Genomic DNA, 22,958 nt, shown 5'->3' with positions numbered 1-22,958 from the left:
CAGGAATGAATCAGGAAATTAGAAATCAATCGTCGTGTCAATTCAACTAGCATTAATTGTTTTCATGTAAAACGGGTATGACGTTAAAAATCCTTAACTTCCTGTAAGACATCTCCATAGCCTGTAATTTTAACGGGAGACTAATTGAGCTGGAGCCTACTCTACTTATCGGTTTCAGGGGCTTCAATTCCGGGGTGTTTCGTTCGAATGTCACTGTTGACGCCATACTAATAAAGACTGTAAGCTGTGACTGGTTGTGGTTCCTCCTAAATTTCTCATGTAGTCAGCACGCCCAATGTACTTCTTTCACGGTACATCGACCACTGTCGAAATTAATAAAGACAACAATTAGTAATTTTTCATTACGACGAACAAGACCTTGTATCGATCAGCGCTCACGCCAAGGGCTTTCGGTGCACGCTAGTTTATTTTAATTAACAAAATTCAGCCAAGGCTGTGTACAAAATGGCATCTCCTTGAATGCTGCACTGACGTATACGTTGTTTCTAGAAAGTAAAAGGTTCTAGCACAGTGGCTGCGAGGTAGGTCATGAACGTTTTTGTTGCGGCGGCCGAATTCAGATCTTCATCACCGAGGCACACGAAGGTTAGTCTTTATGGAAGATGTGAGTTCTTGCGATAGATGGATCCGCTCATATTTGCCTGTTGCTGGACTTTTCGTGCTGACGAGAAAGCAATAACTAAAGACAACTTCACCACTGTGGCGAACCCAGCAGGGTAAGGTTGGATTGGGCGGGTGCGTGTTTATGATGTAAATCGAGGACACACACATGCAGCATCATCCATGAATTACGGACAGGAACCTGGACGACCTTGCTTAGAAAACGTGTACAAAACCAATGAGAGCTGTTGCAAAAAAATATATATATAAACAAGGGAAAGGGGAATAGGAACAATTGAAAATCCTCTCTTTACACCATAAACAAACGAGCGCGCCAGTGAGATTGTTTCTGCATTCAAAAGGGGACGTTGGACAATAGAGGACAATAGGGTACCCAATTCCCGAAGGTCCCCAATTTACGATCGTGTACAAAACATATGGGAGGTCTTCCTAAAAAGTTAGGATACAAACAAAAGAGGGACAATAGGGGTCACCAATTGCAGGCAAATACACACGGCTTCGTGGACCTAGGACAAAAGGGCTAGGGCACAAACAATACGTCCACGAATTTCAATCGTGGACTCTCGGTTAATCGCGTCTGTGCCCTAACCCTTTTGTCTATATAGGTCCACGATTGACCGATAGTCCACGATTGAAATTCGAGTACAAAGCCAATGAGAGCTTTGGTAAAAAGTTGAAAGGATTGAATATTAGGGACAATATGGGGTCCACGATTGGCGGTGGTTACAAAGATGGATGTGTTGGGGTAGGGAGCCTACTTAGAACCCCTCTCCACCCACTCGTTGCCATTGTTGCTGGTCCCAGAATGTCCTCTTTGTACATATCGTACTGAATATATATCACTGACCATCATAGTCTTTGCAGTGATATCGTATAATGATTAGCCCGATTGCCCCGTAACGCCAATGATGGGCTAAGTCCGACCTATTGTGCACATCAGACTCATGAAAAGAGTATAGCCACACTAAATCAATTGAACAGAATTATATGCACTCTGAAAGCAGTTAATATGTTGTTTTAATAAACATCTATAATCGCATCTATAAAACCCACTCCGCTTTCAACCATTTTTGGGGCGCTGGACCCAAATATTGGATAGAGGATACGCATTGGTATCATACCACAACTCCGAATCAATAAAAGTTGAAGTTTGCTTTATTTTATCTCAAAACAATTGAGCACCATTAAAGTGTTTGGTTGTTTTTCCCATACACCACAGGTTGTTTTGCGTCTAATGGAAATTTGTGTTTCATCCGTGGGTAAGTTGCCTGCGTTTTGGAGTACAGTGCAAAGAAGTTATCACTGTGTACAATTTGCACGCTCATAAGGAATGTTTCACCCTCATTTAATCGTTTTATTCTCTTTCCTCCTGAATGACCACTCTTGTACTTTTATCAGCACAGTAGTTGATGTGCGAGTGTACTTTTGCCACGTAAGTAGATGTCTTTACTTGCACATACGCTCGTAAAAGTCCGGGATCAGATCCAACAAAATTCTGGGCAGATTTCACCATTTCCGGGTCGAAATGCCTATTCCCCAAGTCGTCATTTTTTTTTCAGGGCCATTTGACTCGGAGAAGTGTTATTTTGACCCCAACGTCTTTGTCATTTTGACTAAGAAAAGTGTCAATTTTACACGGATCAGTGTTATGGTCGAATCTGACTGGGATTTTCGGGTCGAATCTGACCCGCTATATTGACATTTTTTCTTCTGTATTAGCTTGGAACTTCTTTATAAAATGCGTTTAAATATAATCGAAATTTTATGAAACTGTTACACGTACTGTTTCTCATTTTAGGATGGAGAAGCGTATCTTTCAAATCATACCAATGTTGGTTACACATGCTACCTTTTGGCATTCCGGTATATTTTTTTTGCATTTTTTTTAGACACACTGTTTTGCTCTTCGATGAATACTTTGCACAAATTTGGTTCTTGGTTTGCAAAGCAGTTATGCAGGAAACGCCTTCACTGATAAACAATAGTAATTGCGTTTTTCCAATAACCTCTCGAGCACCATGTGTTGTTGATTCTGTAATGTGTTTTAATTTAAACTAATATTTCAAAATGTTAGGATGTATGTATTCAAAGTTACCTTAAAGACATTCAGTGTTTAAGTATCTCCACTCTTTTATATGAAGTAGATCTAAATGTTCCACAGGTACCGTTATCATTTCCTTAAAGTCAAAGGGCCATATCATGATAGGAAGCAAAGTCCGTCACGAGCCAATGTGGCCCATCTGGAATGTGGCCCATCTTCCCCTGGATGGGATGTCATTCCATCGCAGGGGTGATTACTCACCAGCTATGATGCTGGTAGCGTTCCAATTTATACTCTTGGGCGGAGAGAGGCAAGTGGCTTGCCCAGGGACAAAACATTGCCAGTAACTGGATTCAAACCCCTGACCCTCTGATCATGAAGCCGTACTCATTTCGTGATGCCACTATGCATATTCTTTATCATTTAACAAAATTAGAATATCATAACAAAATGAATTACAAATGATAATTTCATCGTGAACTCAAAATAACGCCGATTCTTAATTAAAAGGCCCAAATCCACCACCGTTGACTTTGAAGCTGGACCTCATAGTTGACTGGCAGATATGAACAAAATAAGTCTAAGCGCTTTTTGTAAAATTGTTAAACTGATTTAGCTATTTGCTGATTTCCTCACGGTGTTGCTTGCCAGTGAACTGCGCAGAGAACCCGCTGGGTATGGAGTCATCGCTGATAACAGACGCTATGATATCGGCATCTTCTAGTGACTCGACGGGCCCGGCGGCCAACGCTCGTCTTCACCATGCCTCCGCCGGCTGGAAACCCAAGTCGTATGATTCCGATCCCTGGATCCAAGTCTCCTTCACAGAAGGAGCCTGGCTGACCAGGCTTAGCACCCAGGCTGCAGATTCGCCGGCCCCGCCCCCAGAAGGGACTCTTTTCGATTTCCATCTTCTTGTTAGGGGCGACGACATGGCATGGATTAGATACCCAATAGTGAGTAATGTGACCATTGTGATTAGATGTTTTTTGGGGGGTAAGCTCAAATGTTCCATGATTGGGGCGCAACTTCACGGAGTTTCTAAGCAGAGAAGAATTCGCTGATTAGATGTGTTTGCTAAGCAAATATCGGCCGGGGTTTGCAAATATCATGAGCAAATATCATGGCGGTTTGGCTGGTTACTTTTTTTTCTAAGCATAAAATTGCTAAGCTTAGCAAACTGCTGTGCTGAGCAGCTCAATGAAATTAGCCCCTGTTCAACATCCAGAAAAGTAGTTGACGCAATCAGTAATTACGTGATTATGTATCACGTCTCCTTTCAATACCCCGTCTATGCCCCCAAACAGGGAAGGACATACAGTTTCTGAACAATACAAAAACAAGCCTAAATGTTCCACTGACGGTTGCTGAAAGTCCTTTACATGTGCCCTTCTCGGCATCTTGAGTAACCAAAAAGTATATTTTTTTATTTGAAACCCATAGAGGATAACCTGCCTTCCCTGTCCGCAAACTTTCTAATTTTTTGTTTACAAATTTTTCAAATGAACCACCCAGGTACTAAAGTGGGGCTCCGGTCAATTTCTATTAAATTATTATTTTTCTTAGATAAGGTTTTTATATCTTTTAAAGTTTTTTTGTTTAACTTATAATTGGACCTTAATGTCTTTTTTTTGCGATCTTAGGTGAATGTCTCTATTGTTTACTTCAAAAAAAATTATATGACTGCGCTGTACTGTATAAGGTTTGTATTTTGCTTGTGATTTAGTTCGCTTGTGAGCAATCTTCGGGCCTGCCATTTTTTTAAAATGTCTGTTTTATTGTATGTCTGATCATCAATAAATTCCTAAATCAATAAAGTCATGCTACTAGTAATATCGTATCTTCAAAACTTCAGGTTAAGTTTGAGTAGCATAATGCTTCGTCGAAATCAGCTCAACCTGTTGTAGAATGCAATAAAATCGAGCATTGCTTTTATCAAGCTAAATTGTCTATGCCCAGAATTAAATCAGGAACTACCTCTTTTCGCGCTTCACTAACAGGTTCTCTCGGCCAATTACACTGAGGTAGGGGAAATCGTGAAGTTTGACTTTGAGCCATCGCTGCGTGTGATAGACGTGCGCCTCGTCATCGTGAGAAACCCTCTAATTGGATTGCGTATGGAGCTCTACGGATGCTACGAACAGCCCAGCACTGGTAGGCCTAAGGAGTGATTTCGATTAATGTCTGTGATGAGTTCTGTTCTGCTTCTGGTGCGTTACTGCACAATTTCTTCAGCTGGGATGTAATATGCAGGCACAAGTTTTAAAGGTGTACAATGTAATGATTGTTTTACTTAGCTCTTCAAGCGAAAACACATCTATATAATTTCGTTGATTATGAAGTATAAAACGTAAAGGGGTTAACGTTTTACTACATGTATTCCTTAATGAGATCAGGGCCCAATTTCATGGCGCTATACTCAACAATGAATGGGAGATTTGCGGTAGCACCATGTGAATGATATCTCTTGTGAGTTGTGTGGTTTTGAGAAGAACCAGTTGGTTTAACTGGACGAATCACGGGAGATTCTAACAGGTGACTAATTACGATGCCGTGTAAGATGCTTAAATGGGCTGCGCGTGCTCAATGAAACATGTAAGACGGATGGTGGCCGGTAGGCCTACAGCTGGGATGAACATCAAGCAAAGTGCGAGGGGTATAGAGGACCCATAGGAAATTCTATTGAGGGGGAACTATGGGGATTGGATGGGGTTCGTGGGTAAAGAATACTCATTGGAACTATACATTAAAGGAAAGGTCGCCAGATAACATGGGCGTCGCCAGGATTTTTTCTAGAGGGGCAAAACATATTTTTTTGCCCAAAAATCCCTGTATTTCTCAACACGTTCTCGATTTATCAGTTTTAGAGCCCAAGCTATCAAATTTGCACCACTATGACTTCGCGCCTCTTTTTCTTTTCTTTTTTCCACTGTTGGATGTTGGTGATGAGCTGTGCTTGTTGCCAGTTGATGGTGTGGTCTTCGCAGTGGGGAGGCTTGATGATGAAGGATTCCCCGTTTAGTCCCCTCGTCGGCCATGTGGTTTATGTCCCTTCAGTCATGTGTTGAAATCACGTCTAGTTTCCCTGATGTACATTCACAGCTAGGGAATCCTGTAAATGCCAGGTTTGGTCTCGGGGCACTGCCTGTCTTTGTGACACTAACAATGTCACGGTCGTTGTTGCTGAGAATGCGCTGGATGTGGTGTAAGGGACTGCCTATGTACGGGAGGGTGACTGTCCTGTGCCTAGGGGCTGACCTTGGGTATAGCAGACCCTTTGGTCGGGATGTGGTTTTAGATCTTGTGTCTGGATTTGGTTGGCTGTGTATCCGTTGCGTTGCAGAGTTGTCTTGACAATAGTGAAGTGTTCGTTGCAGTTGCTTTAGAACAGTTACCTTAAAAGTTGTGTTCACTATAGCAAAAGATTGTGCTAACCTTATAGCACTATTTGATGGTGTTGATGTGCTAACGATTGCGCGCGCATGGAGGTTTCTAGAGGGGAAAAAAGTCTAACCCCCTAATAGTTCCTCAGGACTACCCTGCTAAATCCAAGAGAGTGCAACCGCAGTTTCCTGCTCAATCCTCTGTGCCTTATTTTCAGTTGTCCGTTGAATCCAACGGAGTCCATCATGGCGTTATAATGCGGTTCAGATGCCTACTGAAACCAACATTTTGCATAAGGAATGTACACAAGGGGTTTACTGCTCAATGCAACAGGCTCCATCGGGTATGAAATAGTTGGACCCTGTTGGATTCTGCAGGGTAGAGATGTAATCTCAAGCACATCCACGCCGAAGGTTATCATAATTTTGTGCTTTATTTTTTTTTAGCTGAAATGTTCTGCTTTATTCTGTCCATCAGGCAACCAGATGTCGTAATAACGCATTCTTTTGCATCTTGTTTTATCTCCAAGAGTGTGCCATGGCTACGGACTGTAATGCAACCAGTTTATGCGATAATGGACATTGCGCATGTGCAGTCACGGTGTCGGCTGTATTGTCAGATAGACTACCTTCGTGTATGGGTGAGTGAACTTTCGTCATTACAGAATTTTAAAACCATAAAATGAAATTTAGGCATATGAACGGATTACAGTTTTGGACAGATTCTTACAAGTGATGGTAATGTTTTAGCCAAATTTCAAACAGTTCAAGTCTTGTGTGAAACTAATTTATCATAGGTGCATTGTAAAAAAAAATTTCCTTCGTGATTTATTTAAATATTTTTGAGGAAGAAAGGTTTGACTCAACATTTACGTCATTGTTTTAACTCTATGACTTGTTCTAATCTAGCCAGCTGTGTTTATTTTCTTCTGCGAGACAATTATTTTACAAATATACAGACACATTGATTGCTGAAGAAGTAGCAAGAATCAATCAATCACAATAACCATCTCTGCCCTCACAGGTACCCATTCACTCCTGGGTGGCGAGAAGCAATTAGTGACAAAGTGCCTTGCCCAAGGACACATGCACCATTTAACCAGGCTGGTCTCGAACCCACAACCTGCAGGATTACCCGCAGACCACGAACTCAATGCCCACGGCCACGAGGCCAAAGCACTCCACAGTTGAACAGTTTTGAAATAAAAAGTAGTAGGCTTTTTGATGTAACGCATATGATTTTTTTCAAGCAATTATTCGATTCGAGATTGTCGAAATGTTCTTCTTTGATATTCATTGTTGTGGTATTATTAGAATGCTGGTCCCCGCTTGGTCTGGAGTCCGGAGAGATCCAAGATTGTCAAATTTCCGCCTCCACCTCTCGCGCCACTGGGCCACACACGAACGCACGGCTTGGTAACCCTGGGGCATGGTCCCCTGAAGATTCTGACCCGGCCCCGTGGTTAATGGTAAGAATATCTGCTGGAATGAGGTAGGGAACCAGACTCAACATGTTGGAATAATGTTTTTAAGAACCATTTTCAACTTTTTATTTGGTGGTCGCATGAGGCCAGCTCTATATCCTCTTCGTACCTATCTGGCTGGCTGATGACTGGCTGGCGTAGTCTTATGTTTTTATGTCCGCCATTGTGTAATGGCTCTAAAACCTGTACTGAAATGTGTTCATTTATTATGGAAGGAAGATTGAAAACCTTACACATTTTGTTTTCAATTGAACACTATAGTTGAAAGGCATTTGATAGTTCTTTGTACGTTTTACATTTTATTTTGATAGGTACAGTTTAACCAGACCACAAAAGTAACAGGCATGAGCACACATGGTGAAGTTATCTATATCCTGGGGTTTCCTGATCGTGATTTTATCAGAACAGCAACAGTTGAGTATGGTGGCCTCGCTACCATCTTCACGATTCAGGAAAATGGCGAACAAAAGGTTAGATATACGTCTTTTAAATATGACTTTGCATTCTATATGATATTTCTACATCTCATACATTATTCATGAGCGAGAGCCGAATTTTCACTGGCCCATTAACCATCACTTTCTTGTCAACCGCGAGGCTTCGCCTCGGGAACTAGTTTGTCAACTTCCAATACTTTGGGAGCAACTTCAAACCATGCTACATTTGCATTTTCATGTCATCACGAAGTTCTTCTTATGGTGCAATTTTTAATGTATTGTATTTTTGGCCTTTAAAATTTAAAAGTAGCCGATGCATTCCATAACTTTTCATTTGAAGGAGATTGATGGGAACAAATGTTGCCGTATATCTAAAACAATGCAGCCATTCTTAACTCGTGAATTCTTTTACAGCTAAAAGTGGTTTCAAAATAACGCATTTTATTCACAATTATTTCAATAAGTCGATTTATTTACATGCTACATTCGAACAAGCTTAGACAGTGTTGTAGTCGAGTACTTTTTTTTCCGAGTACCGATTACTGCCGAGTACTTAGGTTACCGAGTACGATTACGAGTACTTGTACTTCCGAGTACAAGTACAGGTCTCCGTGTTCGAGTACTTGTACTTCCGAGGACGAGTTTACGAGTACTTCTATTCCGAATACAGCCATACGGAAAATGGTTCATTTTGCGTAATTGGCCCAGGCCCAGTGAGACCGATAAACACACCGACTTGTGTTTGTTCGGACGCGCACAGAGGAAATCAGGAAACTTTGATTTCTCCGCAAGCCAATCTACCATTTCAAACTGAAAGTATCGATAAAATTGAAGGCCGTGGTAAGTCAAGCTAAACCATTTTGGTTTCGAGTACTGCTATTCGAGTACGAGATGATCGAGTACAATTTTGAGATGTCGAGTATGAGTACTTTGCTGCCAAAGTACAAGTACCATCATTTCGAGTACTAGTACTTCGGCATTCGAGTGCAAGTACGAGTACTTTGAAAAAGGTACTCGAGTAGTACTTGAGTACGAGTACCGAGTACCTGTTCTACAACACTGAGCTTAGGCAAGCCTAGTAAAGCTAGTCCCAGATCCCACAAATATATATTCAGTTTCATGCCTCTGTACAAAATGGCCGGATGTAGCCCACGTGACTGGGTTACCCTATACGATAGCACTGCCCGGCTCTCAACAGTGACAGGGAGTCACTGAGATACAAAGAGTACTGTATAGGCTGGATGTCTTTGGGACAAGCGAACAAGAATAACCCATCCACTCGTTTTATCATTTGTTTACAGGTTTTCACCTTGAACTCGGACGAAACAGAAATCGTGACAAATATTTTCCCGTATCCCGTGGAAACAGACTTCATAAAAATAGTGGTTGTTTATCCTCAAGCTTCAAAAATTGGATTACGTCTTGAACTACTTGGCTGTAATTTACAGGGCGGAGCTCCAAGTGAGTTTTTTTCTGTGATTCTCCCGTTTTTTGGTTAAATTTTGTTGATAAATTGCATTAACATCGAAACAGCAAGTCTTAATTTACGTTAAAAAGGAAAAGTATTATTTTCAATAAACATAATGTCTACTCAAAGGTTCCCAAATACAGCTGTCAGTAGGAAAGGTGGCTCATTTTGCAATTCAAAATAATTTTGTTATCGTGCCTTAATTGTTACAAGTCTTAAGACCGTTTATCAGCTTTTTCAAGTCTTGGCAACTTTAATAGTGTTTGGGTTAAAAATGCCCTTTTATGTTAGCATTTAACGCGTTTATATTCCTTGAGTATTTCTGTCACAGGAATGTTTGCTTATATCAGACACTCGTCTGTATAAAACATAGTATAAAGCAGGCCTCCTTCTGAAAATTTTTAACCCTAAAGGGGCCGGGGGCGGAATCCGCCCCCCCCCTCAACATTTTCCGTGATAGCCTCTAAAAAAATTGTTTTCGCGACCCGAGCTGTTATGACTTTTTAGCCTCGAGCTTTGCGCATCTTTTGATACCAAAAACATTAAAATCGGACCACTGGTTGCCGCGTAGCGAAAAAGTCTTCTCCAAAAATTCTTCTCCAAATTCTGAGCCACGGGCACAGACGTAGAGAGCCTTATCTCACAGCCTCATTACCTAAGCCACTTGTATACTCACATCAGGTAATTGTGCAGTGGATAGTGATTGTCGCCAAGGCCCGGTGTACGACTGTGTCGAGCAGAGTTGTGTACCTGTGAACACAACCACCGAAAGGTGGTTGACATCGGCTGCAACCTCTGCCCAACCGACCACTGAAATGTCGCAAACTACCGAGAAGACGACGACCAATCCTACCACGACGGAGACACAGACAACAACGGTGGCACTGACAACGACAGAAGAGCTGTCCACAGCCAGAGTAACCACGGATGAACCAACCACAGAACAACGCACTACAACGGAAGCCAAAACAACTGCAAAGCCGTCCACTGAAGCATCGACAACTTCTGAAACAACAACTGTAGCATCGACAACTTCAGGAACAACCACTGCAGCGCCCACAACTTCTGAAACAACCACTGCAGCACCCACAACCTCTCAACAAACGACTGTTGTTCCATCCACAGATGTACCAACGACTGTTTTACCGACCACCACTTATTCACCAACCACAACAAAACAGCCGACAACAGAGGTTCCTTCAACGGCTCACTACACTACTTTGTTGATGACATCATCTGTTGAAATTCCGGGCCTTTACAGCACCAAGGCGCCTGTGTGTTTACCAGTTGAAGCTGTGATAGCCACGGAATTAACATTTTCTGATGGAGTTTATAGCGAGACTGGTCCCGGACAATCTCAAGAGTTTCTGGATGCTTTAAGACTGGAAGCGGACTCACAAGGACTAAGCGAACAGGTATCTAGTTTTATCTTGCCCTTGTATTTCTTTGTTAACTCATTTTCTTGACACAGTTCTTCAAAATTCAGTCTTCGGAAGCCTGAAGTGACCAGGAGATAGGACAGTTGAAGAAATGCTAAATTTCAAACCTCGCAATGATATTCCAAACAAAACGTAAATCAATATATTAAAAACTTACTCGATCTTGTATTTTTAGGCGTGCAAAAAACGTATCAAAAAACGTATCAAACTTAACGCACCAATTTGTCTCATTCATGAAAATTATTGTGAAATTTTGACAGGTAGGGAATCATTTTTTTACATCCCAGTTTTAATTTATTCATTAAAAGAACAAGCTAATCAAGCTAATTTTGACGATTAAGTCCATAATTCTCGTATCAATTAATTTGCATGTTCCTTTCCTTTGTAGGATACTGCCTTTCTGTGCAACTCCCTCTCTGGGAGCAGCACTGGTATCTCCACAGTAGTGTCCGAAGTCGGTCTGAAAGTCCTCCTGAAAGTCACCGCCAACAGGACCGAGAGTATCCCGTCCACAGATTTAATCGCCTCCGTTAACTTCCTAGACTCTGTTGCCAACTCAGACTGGGACTCGAGTGACGCTGGCAGCTCCCAAGTTGCGCTAGAGGTATTGATTTGTATTTCCACGTATATAGTATGGACAATGCACTGGTATAATAGCGGGGTGCATTCTTCGATTCATGATTGAATGTGGGCACTTAAAACACCAACCAGTGGTGTAACGGAGGTTTAATGTCCAGTCTGGGGAGGGGCATGGCATTGTGGTGACGTATACCCACTGTTGACATCAGGATACAAGTTATGCCGAGTCTCTGTCAGACTGTCATTCACATACATTAGCTGCTACAAATTAAATAGAATTTGGAGTATTGGTTACTCTTGAGAAAGCAAGGTTTATAAAACTCACATTTACATGTTGAACCCTTGTAAAACTGTCAATGTCGAGGAACAAGTATAATATTCATGTCTCGATGTCAGAGTGGTAGAAGGTATTCAAAAATGTATTATCAACCTGCAGAGAATGGTGAATGTTGGGAGCAACCTGCTGGACACTGGTAATGAAGACTCTTGGAAGGAGGCGGAAGTGGTAGGTGCTCATATACGATAAACATATACAATTATACCATGAAAAAAACGAGAGAGGTGGTTCTTACAAGAACCAGATCAACCGAATCATATCAAGTCAACACAAAGTTTTACCATGTTAATCCAAGTTAAACCAAGTTAACAACTTGTTATTACTAAGTTAAATCCCATTTGCTAGCACCAACTTATAGTCTTACAACATTAACAGACATGCAAAGAAATATCACGTTTAACCAAGTTAAGTGCAATTTGTACCAAGATAGCTGCAAGTTATACCAAAAAGTCATAAAAGAATCATTTTGCGTTCGACCGTGTACTCAAATATTATTATACGTTTGATTGATTGTGCATGAACAATTCTGCTTATTAGATACAGACCGTCTTGCGTTTTTTGTTGCATTACATACATTCGAGTTGTGTGGCTGCATTAATTGTGTTCGTTCGAGAATTAATGCACTAACTATTTTAACTAAAGTGTTATTTCCTCTCTTATTTTTTGCTATTAGGACGAACAAGTTTCAGGACCGATCCAAATTATCAACTCTTTGGAGAAAATGGCCTTGAAAGTAGGGACGAAACTTAACAAGAAGTCTTCAGTTGAAGTAGTCTCAGAAAATATCGGTAACATTTCATTGTTCGAATATTGTTAACTGAATCCATGAATGAAGTGTTGACCTAATCATTGTTCTTTGGCGTCAGTGACCTCTATTTCATACGACAAAGTATTATTCTATTTTTTACGTATGAACGCTCCACAGAACAAACGTATCAGTGGCGTAACTGTAGTTCATCCCAAGGGGGGGGGGGGACTCACTTTCTGGCGGGGACAGTCATTTTTGGAGTTGGGGATAGGGGTGACTAAATATGTTTTAGCAACCAAAGCTAATGTTTGTCTTCCCCATGGCCGCGCCTCTTTTATTTACTCCACTACTGTACAGCCTCGTGAGCCTCTGCTTATTTCCTATCGAAAATAATAAAGATAAATAAACAGTACCAGCAATTAAAGTTTCATAGACATGTGTCTCAAAATCATTCATCTTGTGTTGTTTAGGCCTTAACCTGTACGACATTTCTCCGGACGATCTCCTTCTGTCTGGGTGGAACTGGACGAGCAAGGACGCCAAATTCGCAGCTGCAATCGCGGCCCAAGAATTTCAAGAGAAGAACTTTTCCGGTAAAACTTTGGGGTTTGTTTTACTGCCTTTTGTGGTAAAAAAAACCCTCATTTTAGGAATACTTCTAAATATGGTATGACTATGCAACGTTTCTAAAAAAGAAAGTTATCAGCAATAAGGCCGACTTGGTAAGTAGATTGTTTTAATATTGCGCAAAGAACGAAAGGCTTCTTCAGCCATACGAATGATGGAGACATTTCTCGAAAGCCTCCAAGTTGTCTAATTAAAGCAAATTACACCAACAACATTATTTAATAAGGCACAATTTCTGACAGACGCCATTTTATTTATTTCTCCTATCATTTGAAAATAAAAGCTTACGAGAGGGCTCTTCTTGTCGGTGGAGTGTTTAGAAATATCGCCGTTATGTCACCGAAGGACATCCCCGACGATGACATGGCCATGACACCGGAGAGAGGACAGCGACTTCAGAACGACATCGTGACTGTCATGGCATCCAGCAGCGACCAAATATCAATGTCAGTGTCATATTCGACCCCAAAAGATGTGGGAGTAAGTTCAAACAACTCAACACTTTCTAATCCGATTACCTCTGGTTTAATGCGTTTTTTGAGGTAATTATAGTGTTGAATTGTGGAGTGTCATGGCCGAGAGGTGTAGAGCACCGATCCCAAGCTCTGATGGTGTTTCTGATCAGCAGATTGCGGGTTCGCGTCCCGGTCTTGACACTTATATCCTCATGCAAGACACTTAACCATTATTATTGCTTCTCTCTTTGGATTGAACGTAAAGCTGTATACGTAGGTCCAGTAACCATGTAACACTTATCGCTAAGAGAAGGGGTTCGCCCCGGTGTTTCTGGCAGCATAGGTGCTTAATGCGCCGAAGCACCTTGTAAACGCTTATAAGGTGATACATAAAATGGGTCTCAAATTTCCAATATACTTCATAAATTAAGTTGGGAACATTCTATAGACAAACTGAGGAAGTGTAAACTCAAAATCTCATGAACATCATTGAAATTAAGGAAATTACTGCCATTATAGCGAATCATAGCTCAAAGTTTAACTATGAATTTTCTGTTCTTTTACATTACAGGATGTAGTTATCGAGGAACACGAGCGGCCACAATTCACTTGTGTGTTTTGGGAGTTTAATAAAAGGTGACTATGTATTATACCACAAAGAATAAGTTGAATACTACCTTTGCTTGCTATTTTGTTTATTTTTCTGTTCTATATTCTGACGCTGTTTTTGTTTTAAATATTTTTGTAAAAGTGTGTCACTCATACCTACGTTTAACTTATATAAAATAATCAGAAGTTACTGTTTTTGCAAAGTAAATTCTACTGTTGTTTTTTCTCTGATCATTGTATATTTACGTCAGATTCCACTGTATTTTTTATGTTATTTTACAGGATCCCACTGTTTTGCAGCAGTCGATTATACGTGTTATCGATTTGTTTTGTAACAACATATTTTTCTGATAGGACGCAGCTCTTGACGATACCCGATGTTTTGGCGATACCCGTAAACTTATACTTCTTATATTTCTTTCACACAGTAGTTCTACACCAGGCAGTGGCAGGTGGTCCGATTTTGGCTGCTACACTGTGGAATCAGACAAGGAAACGGAAGATGCAGTGTCTTGTTTCTGCAACCACACAACAAATTTTGCAGTCCTGATGCAAGTGGTTGACAAACCTGTAAGCATCTTTATTGATTCTTCCTGCAAATTATGTAAACCTGGTAATTTAAGCAAGATCTTGAGAACAAAAACATCCGCCATGTAAAAGGTAAAAAAAGGTAAAGGGGCGAGCCTGTGTTCACAGGAACGGAATGCCCATCTCGCTTTCGAAGCGATTGGGCCAGACTCAATATAATGCCCCTGCTGTGGCTGCTGCTGTGGGGGATCACCACATTTCTGTTAAACTCAACCAAAAATTGTAGTCAATATACAAGTCCAAATTAAATTTGGTCTTGTATGACTACAACTTTTGGTTGAATTTTACGGAAATTTTAACCCAAACAATTGATTATAGAACAACCCAATTTTGGGTAATTGCAGTTTTCGCCGTATCTTGGATAAAATTAACCCAGGTAATCAGTGTACTTCGACAATCTGAGCAAAGACACCTATGTTTCACGGATTTTCGAAGCAAAAAAAAAGGTGACTGTGATCGAGGATGGTATCAGATATTCACATTCTTTGTCACGTGACGCTGATCAGGTGACCTATATTGTTCAATCATGCTTATACTGTTACAGAACTACTAATATACTACTGTTATATTGCTACACCACATATCAGTATCCCTTGACAGCAAAAAAAAAATAAAATACGCATTAAATGTCAGGCTAACGTAACACAATAACTTTAATAGCGAATGATTGCAGCCACCAACCTCGTTTTAAGGCGAGTAATTATTAAACTGCTCTTTCCTAAACTAACCAAAAGATGCATGCTGCCCCTAAGCATCAGTATAAGCCAGCTACACATCCTATCCTTTTTCCTTCCGTATTAGGTGACTTCTGATTCTGACATCCATGGCAATATTTTGCTGGTTCTGACCTACACCTGCTCGACTATCTCCATTGTGTCTCTCGTCATTGCACTGGTGGTGTTCTTTTACCTTGGGTATGCTAATACCTAGACCTTTTAGACGAGTTGGATGTATTATCTGTTACTTTCAGTGGTATTTTGCCTCTGATGCTTGTTCCATTTTGGTTAAAAAAGGACTAGATTGGTATTTTTCATTTATTTCTGGAAACAAGACATGAAAGCTCCGAAGTCATTATGGCTGCAAGAAACCTTTACGGGTGAGGGGCAATCAATGTAAGGACACGTTAAGTTTTTGAAAGTGGGTGAGAAGCCCTAAAAAAAAGTCTTGTGAGAACATTTTCACTGATGATATCAGATATGGACTTTCCGTTGGGGGATTCGCACCCAGGTTACAGACAGATGAGTATTATACTGTGCCATATGCCTCCCATTCAAGCGTAGCTTCAAGAATATATATCATATAATATAATCTAAACGAAAAACGTATACAGTCGTGTTAGTCTGCTAGATACATGTATATAACGAAGGAAGCAGTTTAAAGACTAGCTAAAATGAAATTATGGAATAAACTTTCGTAGCTACAGTTACTTCATCAGACAACGCAGGCGAACATTAACCTTTTGGTTTGGAACAAAAGACAATGATTTTTCCCCCTGAGTTTATGAGACAACTTTGGGAAGTTTGATTCCCATTAATATATTTCATCCTTGCAGGTCCTCATTGGCGTCAGAGCGCCTAACCATTCATAAGAACTTAATGTCGGCACTGCTATTGGCAATGGTGCTGTTCCTGTTGGGCGTGGCATCAAACCTTGAATTGGTATGGCATGATATTTGTATCAATCCATTTGTACGTACTTATGTTATTGAACATGAGGCTATAAGGGGTTTATCGGGTATATTCAGTCCAAGTTTTTTGTAGCCACAAAATGAACACTACCCATATTTTGAAGCTGCGGTCTGCCCTTTCTATTTTGTTATAAAGGCAACATGTTATTATTTGTTATTGTTACACAAGGACATAATGATGAGCATCAACGCAAATACAGACGACCTTATTTCCTTTTTTTTTTATAAATATGAATTCTTTACCTCTACCGCTTTCCTTTTAAGACCAAGAATATGTAGTGCATTTGCGGTTTTAATTATTGTTAAACCATTAATCATTTCCCTGTGAACGTTCAGATTCCGTGTAAGATCGTGGCCATAAGTCTTCACTACCTGTTCCTGGCCGTGTTCTGTTGGATCCTGGTGGAAGGAGTCCATCTGTACCGTCAAGTCATTGCCGTCTTTGAGCAAGGAGGGAGCAAACTGCCTTTGTATTACGTGGTAGGATGGGGTAAGCTAGCCAAAGACATACCCTTGTTTAAAATAAGACTTAATGGTTTGCATTGTGGACATGATCAGTGAATGGGAGGTTTGCGGTACACCAGCAAGAGTCCGGCAGTCTGATGACGAGCAGAGCCTACTGTTCCAAACATCGAGTTTAACCAAATGGTTCCTCTCAGAACCTCACTAAGAGATATCTTTCATTCACATGGTGTTAGGTAAGTAACACACCTCCCATTCACTGATACACTTGTTTGCCTGTTTTAGGCAACAAATAATATAATCGATGGCCTTTCAGCTGTGCTTCGCTCAGCCGATAGGCATATGACTGAAACATGTTGTGCATTATATTTGTTAGTGAAAGGTAACACTGACGTGCATAAGCTATGTTACAATATTGTTACTGATGACTAAGTAAAAAAGAAAATTATTGAGATTGAACTTATTGCTCTCAAATGTTATTTTCCTCGTATGTGGTATTGCATGGACCACTACGCCCCATAATAGTCGGCATAATTCTCCTCCACATACTTTTCTTTTTTAGTTGTTCATTTCCTTTTGAGTTGTATTTTCAGTGCATACTGATGTTTTAGCATTTGTACCTGTTCATTCTGGATTTCCTAAACTGTACATTCAATGTGTCTCTTCCTATTTTTGTTGCTCAGGTGTTCCCGCCCTGGTGGTTGGGGTTTCCCTTGGCATCAAATACAAACTGTATGGAGCTGGAGCACAGTAAGACTAACAATGTAACATTGATCACTTTATTTGAGAGACAGTTGCAACGATTAAGACGTAGAAAAAACCACTGCTACAATCAACCATAATACGTCTTTGATATTCCGTAATCAGTAGATATATGTGCGATATACCCCAAAACGTGTACATTCTTTAGTACACGTATTTTTTAATATGAATTGTTATTTCAGCTGCTGGTTGACCGCCCAAGATGGGTTGATTTGGGCCTTTGTCGGGCCTGTCATTCTCATTATCACGGTAAGGGTTTTCTTTTTACCAATTTCCAAGGTTGTATATTTAGAAATGTGTTGTTTATTAATCACTGCAGCTAATGAGTTCCCTCATTTCCACCCTAGTGAGAAACAAGACCATACCCACCTTAATCAATAAGGTATCCGCTCCGTTCACAAATACCCCCTCATCGGCAAAGAAAGTACAGTTGGGGGTGACCGACCGACGCCATCTTGCCTGGCAGCAATTTTTCCGCGACGCGCGGCCATACCACTGCGTGTACACAGTACAAATTTCCTTGCGTACGTGCGTCAGTGCGTCACACACAAGAAACGGTGCGCGTCAACCAGCTAAAAGTCCCGCCCATGGGACGTCGTTGCTTGGTAAAAGGGCGCCCAAATGTTGGCGCACGGAGCCCATTAAGCTAAACGTTATTTACAACTACATCTGGCCCTTGTTTGTGTACGATGTAGATATTCAAATCGCCAGTTTTCATAGTTTGTTACACATTCAACAATGAAATGAATAACTTTCTTACAATAACTTATGGCGCAACTGCAAACGTATTGTAAATCTTTGCTTCTTCTTGACGTAGGTGAACATGATGGTTCTTGTCATGGTGGTGGTGGTTGTCACACGTGCTGCCGCCCTCAAGTGTCAGACTAATTTGGACCGTATCAGGTAAATGAATGGAAATGGAGGCCTTTCTTCTTTTAGTCTAAAGCCATGGTGAATAATTTGCCACTTAAATAATTCTCAACCAAGAGTGAATCAAGAAGCAAATATTGAGGGAAGGGGGGGGGATACCAACCGGTCAGCCGGCTGTGACAAATTTGAAAACAAAAACGGAGCAGGGATCTCATTTCCCCTTTTTTTGTATCTCTCATTTGATTCATATATTTCAGAAATATGTAGAGGGAGAGGGCTGAGTAGCATGCATCAGTTTCAATACATTTACGTTTACTCATCTACTGGTTTAAATGTAAAGTAATGATGAAAGATGAATACTTCATTTGAAGTATATAGTATATACTTCGCGGGTATCATCATGTATTTGGACAATATGCCTTCTTTGATCTTTCGGAAGTGCTTACAATTATCCATGTTACAGGGCCGCCTGTAAGAGCGCGTTGATGTTGGTACCCCTGCTTGGTATCTCGTGGATCATTGGACTGTTCACTCAATACAGCATCGTCCTGGAATATGCATTTGTCATCTTGAACGGCTTGCAGGTAGGATAACAATTGAAACGACCAATTTTGGAATTCGGACCAAATACGAATATGGACTTAAAAATGTATGGATTAGTGTTACAATTCCCCTGCAAGAGTTGATTCAGTTTTGTAATCTGAACATGTGCACGTGTTGGTTGAGGCTATAACCAGGTCATATTTCAATACCATATAAATGACATTCCATACATTACTTTGGAACACTTTTGAAGGAGTTATGTAACTTTGTGTCTTCATGTTTGTGTTCATTAAAAGAGAAAGTAAAAAATCTTGTATTTTTTTGTTGCAGGGTTTCTTCATGTTCGTCTTTTACTGCCTTCTGAGTTCCGAGGTAAGCAATTGTAGATTTTTGCGGAATGCAACAAGTGGCAGTGTTAAGAGAGAGGGAGTAAATATTATACAGGTTGACTCAGGTCGTCTGAAAAAAATTACTTCACTGCTGCTTAACATTTTGCGAGTGGATTTCACCTGTTTGATGTTCATTAATTGCATTTTTACTCAGGTTCGCACTGCTCTGCGCCACGAAATGAAGAAACGGGCCGACCGCAACATGGACAGTAGTGGCAATGTAAGTCTTGTTTAACCAATGTAGTTCTTATTTAACCATCTCGAAACTCACCGTAAAGTCAAACCAGGGGTGGATCCAGGAATTTTCGCAAGGGGGGGGGGGGGGTGGGTTTCATCAGCCAAAAACTCTGAAAATGTACACAAGTTTTTTTCTCCGGACACTTGGCCTCCGTTAAATCAAAAACTGGGAGGGGGGGGGGTGGGCTGGTACCAATTTCAATAGGGGGCGCTGTTCAAATTCGACGATTATTAACACTCATTACAAAATGGTGTACCGTATTTTAAACAGGCGGACATTAAACAGTTTTTTTGTGGTGTCACAGCGGGGGGGGGGGGGGATTTTCAAATTATTTTTTAGGAATTTGTATAAGAATTTTTTTTGGGACAGAGCTTGGGGGGGGGTGACCCTCAACACCACCCCCCCCCCCTCTGGATCCGCGCCTGCAAACGGGATCGAAAATTGATCAAGAGAAGTGTAATTTTGACCCGGAAAAGAGTCAGGTCAAACAGGACATTAATTTCAGGTCAAATCTGACCGGGGACTTTTATAGGGTTGACTGTTTTCTTGCTCATTCGTTTGTGAATTCTTTTCAACATATACAATTTTGCCATCCTCATTATTAGTTTTAACTCTTTATTGTTCATTGGTAGGTTGGGAAAACCAATGTGTGGACTCTGAGCAGCAATAAGACTTCCCATATTAGGCTGGTGAAGGTCGCTCCCAGCACCCACAACTCTGACGACGCTTAGGTTCTGCCAATAGCTAAATCAGTATCAGTTTCGGATTAAGTATATCTTTACAGAACTTCAGTTTACGTCCAGGGTCAAGTTTTATGTGGTACAATATTTAAAATTGCAAAATTGCAAATAATTTTTTATTGATAGCAACCCATAAAAATTACTTAAATAACCTGGGATTCACGTCTGTTTTTAACTACACCATGGCGTCGTTACATCGCCCTGATTCCTCTTAAAAAACATATTCGCCCTGGCTGTACAGACAGATCTTTAAGATGATTGCCTATAAAGAGCAGGTTCGGTCAACGATTTTTAGTGGTGAACTCGTGACGAACCTTGCGCACACGTGTTAAAACAAAGTTAGAAGCTGTCTAGTCCAGATATACACCATGTGCCCTGTGACGTCATGCCGACAGGCAACCGCCGAGGAACCCAAACATTTAAGCATCTTTTGCATGTTATTTGGCCCACATAATAAGCCAGTTCGGTATCTCGATGACGTAGCCCAAGTAAAAGGCCATTTGGGATAAAATCGCTGACGTGATGATACGCGCTGTTACGTGGAAGCCCATTCTCCGAGCGCGTTCTTTACGCCTTCGATTATCCCGAATGACCCGTGACACATATCATTGTGTGCATGCGTAGTTGAAATATTGAACTGGCTTATTGCAGGTGATATACACAGTGCAGAAGAGAACCGTTTGCTGAAATTTGGCATCACGTGACGACAACATCCAAGTTCGTAAACAAGTGCCACATATATGGTCAAACGGCATTTCGAAACCTCAATGCAGTTGGCTCCCTGCTGTACATTACAATGCGCACGGCTATTGGTAACCAGTGATACAGACATTCAAACTACTGTTTTCTGTGGTGAATTTTGATCGACTCGCTTAATTGTGTTAAATGAAACAAGTCGATGCACGGTAGCACTTATGTTATAAAATGTTCTTTGTATAAAACACACAATTGTATTTTTTTGTAAGAAGTACAAAAGAGAAATCTGTGGCGTACATTTCCACATCGGAGCATTGAAAAGTAACCTTTTTTACCCAAATTGAATGAACATTTAAAATTAATATGTAATTGAAGTACATGTATTTGTGTTTATGAAAAACAGTTTTACACATTATTATTATTATAATTATAAGCATTATTTATTTCTGGAGATGACACAAGGATTCCTCAAATGCTCCCTGGGCACTGTTGCTCGCAAGCCATTTGTAGGGAGGAGACGATAATCGTTTGCTAGGGTGAAGTTTTAGGACCTTATCTTGGTTGCTTCGCGGTTGTAAGTTGTGCAAATCGGTTGAATGACAGGTTTGGAATCGGGAAGTCTATTCTAGAGGACTTGAATGCAATGAATGAGCATTGTTCAATCAACTGTAAATATGAATCGGTTATTTATCTATCAAAATTTAGTTGTTTATTTAGGTAGCTTAACATGATCACTATATTTGACTGATAACTTGTATTTTGTTCTAGTTACCCATGTACAATGTAAAAATAAATGTCAGTTTAATTAATAAAACACTTGATTTCTTGTGTGTTAAGTAAAAAAGTTCTGCCCATTAATGCAATAATTGTGAATAAATGTCAGGCCAATCGATTGATTGCAATCCCTGTACATGTTATTACAGCTGACGCGTACCTCTAGGGGCGACCGGATTGCCATAACGGTCGCCCCTAAAGGTATGCATGTTTTGTGTCGTCACTAGTACCTCTAGGGGCGACCGGATTGCAATAACGGTCGCCCCTAGAGGTGTGCATGATGTGTGCAGTCACTATACCTCTAGTGGCGACCGGATTGCAATAACGGTCGCCCGCCCCTTTGGAACCCAAAACCAATCCTAATTTGCCTGTACCCAAGGGCAGACCCCTACGGAAGTGAGACACCAAAATTTCATTTCTAACTCAAATTATCACCCGGAAACCATTTACCTTTAACTCACCACTATGATCTTGACCTTTGACCTTTTGACCCCAAATCAATCCAAACTTGCCTGTACCAAACCTGTACCAAAGGGCAACCCCCTACCGAAGTAAGCCACCAAAATCTAATATCTAACTTAAGTTACCGGCCAGAAACCATTAACCTTTAACTCACCATTGTGTCCTTAACCTTTGACATTTTGACCCCCAAACCAATCCCAACTTGCCTGTACCCAAGGGCAACCCCCTTCGGAAGTGAGACACCAAAATCTCATTTCTTACTGAAGTTATCATCCTGAAACCATTAACCTTTAACTCACACCTGTGACCTTGACCTTTGAACTTTTGACCCCCAAACCATTCCAAGCTTGCCTGTACACCCACACACACACGCGCGCACACCCACACAGTCTTTTTTTACTAAACGCCTGAGGTCAACTATTGTGTTTTCCTTTGTCCCTCTAATATAACACTTTCCCATAAACTAAGCACATAACCGTACGATCGAGGACCGGTTTT

The 22,958-nt window shown here is 40.8% G+C and overlaps 1 protein-coding gene across 1 annotated transcript; it reads left to right on the top strand.

The window, feature by feature from the left end:
• The first annotated feature begins 1,342 nt into the window (after positions 1-1,342).
• LOC119728083 (adhesion G protein-coupled receptor L3-like) lies at positions 1,343-22,033 on the top strand. The gene is made up of 27 exons (XM_038200157.1): positions 1,343-1,387; positions 1,862-1,901; positions 3,335-3,639; positions 4,684-4,837; positions 6,597-6,707; positions 7,381-7,535; positions 7,862-8,020; positions 9,289-9,436; positions 10,116-10,564; positions 10,649-10,870; positions 11,283-11,498; positions 11,910-11,978; positions 12,484-12,598; positions 13,029-13,151; positions 13,469-13,665; positions 14,212-14,276; positions 14,678-14,819; positions 15,639-15,751; positions 16,390-16,495; positions 16,861-17,014; positions 17,670-17,736; positions 17,931-17,997; positions 18,566-18,651; positions 19,082-19,202; positions 19,492-19,533; positions 19,705-19,770; positions 20,421-22,033. The coding sequence occupies exons 1-27, from the start codon at positions 1,343-1,345 to the stop codon at positions 20,517-20,519; spliced, it is 3,636 nt and encodes a 1,211-aa protein (XP_038056085.1). The 3' UTR covers positions 20,520-22,033.
• Positions 22,034-22,958: the final 925 nt, after the last annotated feature.

The sequence above is a fragment of the Patiria miniata genome, unplaced genomic scaffold (assembly GCF_015706575.1).
Source record: "Patiria miniata isolate m_02_andy unplaced genomic scaffold, ASM1570657v1 HiC_scaffold_20, whole genome shotgun sequence".
NCBI classification, from domain to species: domain Eukaryota; kingdom Metazoa; phylum Echinodermata; class Asteroidea; order Valvatida; family Asterinidae; genus Patiria; species Patiria miniata.
Note: the sequence above shows the minus strand (reverse complement) of the source record. Positions and strands in the feature narration are given on the sequence as shown.

Coding starts and splice junctions, on each gene's coding strand:
- LOC119728083 (XM_038200157.1), top strand. CDS start 1,343: ATGGGGTCCACGATTGGCGGTGGTTACAAAGATGGATGTGTTGGG. Junction 15,752..16,389: donor GTGGTGTTCTTTTACCTTGG/GTATGCTAATAC, acceptor TCATCCTTGCAG/GTCCTCATTGGCGTCAGAGC. Junction 17,998..18,565: donor CTGTCATTCTCATTATCACG/GTAAGGGTTTTC, acceptor TTCTTGACGTAG/GTGAACATGATGGTTCTTGT.